The following is an 8,876-nucleotide window of genomic DNA, read 5'->3' as shown; positions in this document are numbered from 1 at the left end:
GAACTTATAGTAGAATACCACTTTAAAACCTCTGAACTCTCTAGTATATGTACGGTCTGCCCATAATCACAATTGGAACCTCTAATTGACTTCAAGAACTTCTTGAAGTTTTCTTCACAGCAGCATGTCTTTGGTAGTTGCTATGACTTCAGCTTCTTCACAAATACAATCTTCAGATCTACTTTGAAATTCTTTGGTATGGTGGAATAGAGAAAACTTGGTTACAAAACTCTAGCAACATAAATAAAGTGTTTCTCTCTCATGAAAAATCCTTCTAATAGATGGCTTATAATATCCTTCAAGTACTAGTTCAAACGAGTCTTAATTCAGGCTTCAAACGAATAAGTTATTGGCTTTTTTGTATTGCTGATCCGCAAAACTTGATGTATCAATGTAGTATTGAGACTGTTATTGAGGTGGTAGTAAGTTTTAAGCTTGTATCAAGCTTCTATCAAGAGGTATCAAGGTAGTATCGAGACTGCTATCGAGGTATGTTAGGTTTTAAAAGTAACAATTGGCAATGCTCAAGCTACTGCAAGTTAGAAAACAAGAATAAGGAAGTTGCAAGTTAAGGAATTAGAAACATGTCAGGCTCGATTGATCGAGATGCATTTTTGCAGAATTTAATTAAAGCCCATTAGCCCATTAGGGTTTTAGATCTAATTCTCCTAATATTTAAAGGAAACCCTAAGACACATTTTTTTAAGAGAGAGAAGAGTGCATCTTGTGCCTTCTATTATAGATCTTGAGTTTGTACCCAAAGCTCTCTAAAATCTTTGACCAACAATATTCTTTGAAGAAACTCAAGATCCGGTGCTGCAGAAGTTGCTGCCATCATTAGACATCACAGTTGATGATCTAAACCTTTGAGTGGAGATATCAAAGTCACAAACTGAAGTGTTTGTGCACGACAGATTCATAATAGAAGAGTCTATGAATTCAAAGTTGTGTGTGATCACGTGAATAAGTACTATATGAGGTAGTATTAGATTTAGGGTTAAGTTTATTGTAAAAAATTTCATTCTATTAGTGAATTGTTGCATTGTGGATTGTTTAGGTTAAATCCTCCCTAGGTTTTTTATCTTGAAACTGGACTGTTTCATTGGTTTTCCTAGGTCATCATATTGCTATGCTCTTTACATTTTCATTGTGTGTGATATTATTTATTTTTGTTAACCTAGATTTGCTTAATTGACCTAAGTAACAACTTGGCTGTTAAATTAGGTTAAACAAACTATGTTTTCCAGGGGTCTAAATCTAACAAGGTACATGTTGAAAATGCTCTTTTCTTGAGCAAACTTTGCACCTTCAACTTAGTCTTTAATTATAACTTTAAGACACATCAAAACTCAATAAAAGACACATTATTTGGTATGGTTTAACAAAACCAAAACACAGGATCCTAACAAATACAAATTTACATTTGTAAAACATTTTTAATTATTTGATTTTTAAACTTGAGATTTAGTGTGTATGGTTGGCATTTTAAATGAAGAGGGATGTAAATCCCACCATTTATGAATTTTGTAGTAATTTTCAAATTTTCAATCCAAACACAAGGTTAAATGTTTGTTCAAAAAGTATTATCCCATGTCAATTTAACCTATTCCTTAACACAAACTTAACATTTCAATTTATAGGAATGCAATTAAAGAAAATTTTATGTTCTTAATGGGATAATACCATAGGTTTAAAAACCGAAATGATGATTAAAGAATTGAAAAAATGGCCGTTACCTAATTTTTTTGCGGTTTTTACCAAACAAATGCCAAGTTCAGTTCCTGATTCAACTAGTTGAGCTGACCTGTTTGGTCTGATTTTTAAAATAGTCGATAAAACCTTTTGTACTATTTTCAGTGGAGGCTATTATTCCTAGACTCAATAGGACACTTGGGAAGTGGGTTCTAATTTGCTCAATTAGTAAAGTCTCTGATGGTTGTATAAAAAACCTAGGGTTCAATCTCCATCTACACCAAAAACTAATTGGTGTCTTGGTCTGATGATAAAGAGCTATCATCAGGAGCGGACGCCATAGGTTGAAACTCTCTCGAAAAAAAAAACAAAAAAAAAACAAAAAAAAAAGGACACCTGGGAATGAAAGAATTTAATTATTTAATAATTATTTTAATACTCCTATTCACTTGTATGGTAAAACCATAGTTTTAAAAACCGAACTAGACTGGCCAGTTCGACCAGTTTAACCAGGAACCGGCCTTCAATCCAGTCCAATTATGGTATAAAACCGAAAATGACCTAAAAATCGATAGATAGTAAAAACTGGCCAGTTCAACTTGAGAACCGGAAACCGGTGCAGTCGAACCGGTTTTGCTCCTCAGATTTGAGATAAGATGAGATTTGGGGAGACACTTACTTTGGGGAAAATCTCATATTTGTTTGAGGAGGTGTGAGAAGCAATGTGAGAAAATGATTAGGAAATATCTCAGATCTGTTTGGTTAGGGTGAGGAGTGAGGATGAACTGTCGAACTAGGCTTGAAGGAGAGAGCAATTTAAATCTGCCACTGCCACTTCTTTGGAGAGAGAGATCTCTGAGCAATTTTCCAACTTTTTCTAGATCTAATTTTGTTTAAGCCTTGAAGGAGGTCAGAGGAGAAGACTTTATGTTTATTTAAAAGTTTAGCATCAACGTGGTTGGATGTTGATTGGCCACGTTGATGGTTAGGGGGGGAGACCACTTTGTGACCACGTTGATTTAGTCTTTTTTTTCTTTTTTTTCTTTTTTTTCCTTTTTTGATAAGATTGATTTAGTGTTCTTATTTGCACTTCGTAGATAACAGCAACAGTTGCTTGTTGCATTTTGCAAGACAAGCATAAAATATTTACATAATAAATACTAATATTTTTGGGAGAAATATTTAGGTGTGAAATTATGTAAACATTGGTAAATATTTTTCTAAATAAATAATGGTTTTGTTAAAACATAAAAGTAAAGAAAATTATATATGAATATAAAACCTTAAATCCGTTTTCATTAAACTTGAAAACCATAACCTTTTTTATTTGATAGTTTGTTTGGGTTAATTTCTTTTAATTTGAGTTAAATTTGACATAAAAATACTTCTAAAATGTTATATATATATATATATATAGAGAGAGAGAGAGAGAGAGAGAGAGAGAGTAAATATTGATAGCTATAAAATTATTATTTATTTAAATTTATTTTTTATAATTATATATTTATTAATTAAATTATTTATTACGTCACCAATTCGACCATCGGTTGGACCTAAAAACCGGTAATCAGTCCCTTTTACGGTTCTTTAATTGTTTCGGTTTTTAAAACCATTAGTAAAACATTCCTTTAATAAATGAGATCTCACACATGAGATTTTTAATTTTTAAAATAGGAAATAGAGCAACGTTAAATCTCAAACTCAGGACTACCTATTGTGATCCCATTTTAAAATTTTATTTATCCCCAAAATTAATAAGATAATGAATTTAATAATTTATGAATAATTTTAAGAATTAATATTAAAATTAAAATAAATTAAATTAATAAGTAAATTAAAATAAACTAAATGTCCATTCAAAAATTTTCACAACGAAGCTAACAATTCTATCAAATTTTGAAGATAACAATGATGTTCTTTTAGTTCTCTCAAACAGCTTCTGTATAAACTTTTTTCCTAGATTAATTTTTTTAACAATTTTTTTCCTTAAAATATATTGACAAAACATGAAAGATTTTCTTTCTAGTTTCATAATAACATGTGACAGTTATGCCTTAAGATAGATCAATAATAAAATTAAAAAAAAAAAAGGAATAAAGTTTAGCTAAAAAATTGTTTTAGTCTAAGGCTACAACCTTATGTCAATAGGTTAAGTTTGGATTAAAAACGCGGACTATAGTTTTATCCTATTAGTTTTTTAAATTACTTAATAAAATAAGAGAAATGATATGTCTACAACATTTTTCACAACAATTTCATAACAAATCACATGTGGCAAGTTGCTACGGGTTGTTATTGGTAGGGTAGAAAAGTAATTTAAGTAGTAGGTTCAAATTACAACTAATAATAACTAATCACCTATAATTTGTTGTGAAAATATTGTAGACGTAACACTTCTCATAAAATGAATGATGATGTTTGAAAATCAGTTGATTGAATGTTCCGGGCTTCAACGGCAATTGGATGACCTGAAAAGAAAGAAAGAGACTATTAAAGATGACCTGGGTGAGCCAGCCAAGGACTCTTCGATGATTAAGTCAGATTTCTTTAAAGGACTCAAATATGGTGAGTAGATGAATAGTAGAACATATCTTGATCTGGTGAGATTGAGTCCTTTTTATAGAAAGTTTGGAGTGAGTATACATGTTAGGTGCCACTAACATCATGTGAGATGTGTGAACTTAGTGGGAAGAGTGGAGTGAATTTCAAGAATTCACACCACATTCCGAGGTAGAGGATCGTGGTCTAACCATTTGTGATTAGTGTAAAACACTTAGAATTTTACTAAGTGTTTATTAATTGTTCACACCTTCTTATAGTGTGGACAACCATAATCTATTTGGCCGACTAGTAACATCCTAGGACATCCTTATTTCATGTTTGTGGCGCATTTTTCTTATTTCTCCTTTCTGAAGAATGTCTTGGACATCATTGGTCTTGGATGACCCTTATGGACGAAGACTACTTGTTATGGATCACCATCAATAAATATTACTATATATTTTAAAAATCTAATCGTTAAATGGCATGTTCATTATGCTCTTAATACATAGGAAAAATTTTGGGTCAATTGGATACTATTTATTATATGATTTATGAGATGGGTTCAAGTTACACTTGGTGTAACTCCATAAGAGTTACACTTGGTGTAACTCCATAAGAGTTACACCTTTTTTAAGCAATAGATTTCTAAGAAATCTATTGGTTGAAAAAACATCATTAAATGTTCATACTTTCCATCTTACTACCTAATTAATACTAGGATTTTCTTTTATCTCTCCTTATTTATTGGCTTCCACTTGATTAAATGGCACTACCATTTTCAATAACCTGCAAACCTTACATATGCTAGCACCCCACCATAACCAACCTCCCACATCTCCGCAAGGAAGCTATTGAACGGTACTCTATAGAAATTTTTGGTTGAACTTCCTGCTTCACATTCCAATTAATAAAGAGCTGGTCGTGGTAATAATAATGTCCATCTATGTGTAATTTTCATTTAAATATCAGCCAAATGATGACTAACTATTACCTTTACATAATAGTTTTGATTGCGAACTATTTTAAGGTGAAGGAAAAAATAAATTAAACATAGTAATCTATGAACTATCAAATTACTGATTCACGTGAGAAAATATTTTAAACATAAATGCAATAGAATAAAATAATTCATATCTACAACAAAGTCTAGGAACGTGGAGATAGAGAACAACTAAAAGTAATAGTTGTGTTATTCAACAAAGCCGGCAACGGTGGCTTTTTTTTTTTTTTTTTTTGGGGTTGCTATTGGCGACCTGGCCATGGAGGTGGAAGAGCTGTGGAGGAGATAGAGAGAGAAACATGTAAAGAGAAAAAGAGAGTACAATTTTTTTGGGGTTTAGAAATATGTATGGAATGCATTAAATAAGAGATAATAAATGAGATCAATTAGAATATTAGCATTAATGAGCGTTTTTTTTTTTTTTACCATTAAATCTATTTAAATCCAATGGCTTTAAAAATGTGTAACTGTAAAGAGTTACACCAGGTGTAACTTAAATCTATCTCATGATTTATAAGCTTATATTTTATGTAAAATATTAAACTACAAAAACATGCAATTTAAAAAATTTATTGGTAACATAACTATTGATCTTTAATTTTCTAGAATTTTGTAAGTATAGAGGATATAATAAGAAGATATAATCCAATGGTGAATTTATTAAAATTCACTTCTAATAAAAAGATATTGAGTAAGGTTGTAGCCTAAGACTACAATAAATTTTGTAACTAAACATTGTCCTAAGAAAAAATACGTAGAATGTAATCTACAAAAGGAAACAAACTATCAAAAAATGAATGAATTGGTTTTAGTTAGCCTAACTATTAAAGTCTTTTGATAGTTGACACCATAAATTTGAAAATTATATATATATATATATATATAGAGAGAGAGAGAGAGAGAGAGAGAGAGAGGTGAACTTTAGGGTCTCTTTTTAAATAAAGAATACATGCAAAGTCTAGAAAATTTTCTTTTGGGTGGGAGAATACGTCATTTGTTAGAAATTCTCATATTTGTTTAATCACTTTTTTTTTCTTTTCCTTTTTTTTAATTATCTAGAAAAGTATGTATTAAAAAAAAATCTTGAAAGGTCCTTTTTTTTCCTTTTGATTATATGTAGAGTTAAAATTGGATATGTCAACGTTCCAAGGTCCAACACTTACGTTTTTATTAACGGTAATATATAATGACTTGTTGCTTGCTATCCGCTTGTGCCGAGAAACTATTTTCCTTTTTATAATTGGGGTGGGAGTATTTAAAAATTGAAATATTAAGAGGCATAAGTTAAATATAAATCTCATAATAATTCCAGAAAAAGATTTATGAACACAACAAAATATTATAATATTTTCATAATATTCTTACTGTGCTAAAACATATTTGTATTATTTTATTCTTAATTACGAAGAGCTTGACAAATTGAGATCAGTGTATTTGCTATTGCACTGTTCAATTCAGTCGAGATAAATTTAAAAAAAAAAAAAAAAGTAAAACTAAAATAATAAAAATTTATTTTCTTCAAGAGCATACATTAAAAGTGACTTTTGAAACTATCAATCCGATTGGTGATAGCTTTTGCATTTGTTACTGGGTTAGAATCTAGTATAATACCTACGGTGCAATTCACCCGAATCAGGGACGGAGCCAGACTTTAGACTTAGGGGGGGCAAAAAATATGTTAAAAAAATTTCTTGACTTGTAACTAAATGAGATTATCTTATAAAAATTAATGTTTCCATTACTTCGTTCTGTCATTTATTTAATTAATTTTCAAATGTTTCTTCAATTTCAAACCTTATAGCTCTACAGATTGATAATTAAAAAAAAAAAAAAAATGTAAACAAAGAGAAGATAAGAAAAGTCCATACCTCAAACGTTTTCCAAAAAAAAAAAAAAAACCTCAAACATTTCAACTTTCAAGTTAAACCAATTTAACCAGTTAAATATTAGAAGTATTCCATTAAAAATTAATAGCCACACACGTAGTCCTCTTAGTAACATACTCAATAGCTTATGGCCACACACAAAAAAGAGCTAAGAGTGAGCAGGAGTAGTCTAAGTACAAATCCTTCATCTTTCTCAAATAAACATTCTAAATAGAGTAGAGTGAGTGACTTTCCAGATATTACTGGTAAACTTTTTGAGTTGCCTCCTCATTCCTCAAGAACAATGCAGAATGGGATGTCAAAGAGGTTTTTTTTTATATATATATATATATATCTCTTACAGTTCAAGGATTTGTTACTTGTTTTTGGGGAATTTGTTTGTTTGTTTGTGGAGAGGCCATCAACTAAAGTGATGGATTTTATTTTTCATTTTTTTTTAAAAAAATCTATTTTGGATGGGTTGTAAGGGCCAATTTGTAAATTGTTGGGGGAGAGGGGTGGCCAAGAGTAATTATCTTGGACCTAAATGTTAAAAAATTCAGAATATATATACTATTATGATTTTTTTTTTTTTCTAGGGGGGGGCCATTGCCCCCTTAGTCAATGAACAGCTACGTCCCTGACCCGAATCCTTCACAATTTTTTTTTTTTCTTTTCACCTTTTTACTTTTACTTTTTATTTTTTTCATTTTTCTCTTAACTTTTTCAATGGTTGAGATTGAAAGTTGCTTTTTGCAACTATCAATCTCAACCGTTGATAAGAATTGCATGATCTCATTCCATTTGCCACTGGTTATATTGACATGTCCAATCAAGTGTGTAATTAAAGTTCCGTCCTCCGTGCCACTTGAATTGCATGGTCGTCAATTGCGTGTGCCTTGTTGACATTATCTTTAAACTTTTGGTCCGTCTTGACTGCCTCCAACTTGCAACGGTCAACTTATCTCAGATCTTTAACTGTCAAACCCCACCGTGCAACTACTATGATTCTCTATAAAAACCCTCCATCCATTACATTAGCTATTCCGAACATAAAACCAAAGTCATAAACAAACCCATATACCAAAAGTATTGCTTAATTTGCTAGTGAAAAAACCTTGGAATCATCCAGATTTTTCATTGTTTTTTCTCTCGTTTTCTTGCAAGGATTTGTAATGTCGGGCTGCAATAGAGATCCAGTAAAGGTTGTGATCATCAACACCCATTATGTGGAAACTGATGCTATGAGCTTCAAATCTGTTGTGCAAAAGCTGACTGGTAAAGATTCAACGGTAGCAGAAGGGAAAGAGAAAGGCAGCAAGATTTTGAAAGAAAGGATGGAGAGGATGGCAGCGAAAACTTGGTCCAGCTCCGGTGGTAATAAGGCGGCTTTGATGAAGAATTTATCGTTCAAGGAGTTTGATAAATTGCTTAGAGAGATGCCACCAATGTATGAGTTATGGGAATGATCAGTTCAAAAGTGTATATTGTGTATGTTTATTTGATATCTTTTATTCTTTTTCTTTTTGTTTTTTTTTGAGAAGATATTTATTCATTATTTGCTCTATAATACAATTGAAGTTTCTAAACGAATTTATGCTTCTTATGAAAACCTCTTGAGGTTGGGTGTGAACCTAGCTATACTAGTGGCCTTTTCAGAATGGATCCCTACACTTCAATTCTATTAAAATGAATGACATTAATAGAACCCTATGTATGTCTAAAATAAAAAGAAGTGAATGACCATTGAAATCTTTCTCACTCTGTTACTCTCA

General features: G+C 31.0%; 1 protein-coding gene across 1 annotated transcript; it reads left to right on the top strand.

Annotated features, from left to right (window-relative positions):
- Nucleotides 1-8,276: 8,276 nt before the first annotated feature.
- LOC136062084 (VQ motif-containing protein 1-like) lies at nt 8,277-8,570 on the top strand. The gene has a single exon (XM_065760742.1). The coding sequence runs from the start codon at nt 8,277-8,279 to the stop codon at nt 8,568-8,570; it is 294 nt and encodes a 97-aa protein (XP_065616814.1).
- The last annotated feature ends 306 nt before the right edge of the window (nt 8,571-8,876 follow it).

This window comes from Quercus suber, unplaced genomic scaffold (genome assembly GCF_002906115.3).
Source record: "Quercus suber isolate HL8 unplaced genomic scaffold, Cork oak 2.0 scaffold_380, whole genome shotgun sequence".
Lineage (NCBI taxonomy): Eukaryota > Viridiplantae > Streptophyta > Magnoliopsida > Fagales > Fagaceae > Quercus > Quercus suber.
The sequence above is the reverse complement of the archived record's forward strand: the minus strand, read 5'-3'. Positions and strand labels throughout refer to the sequence as shown.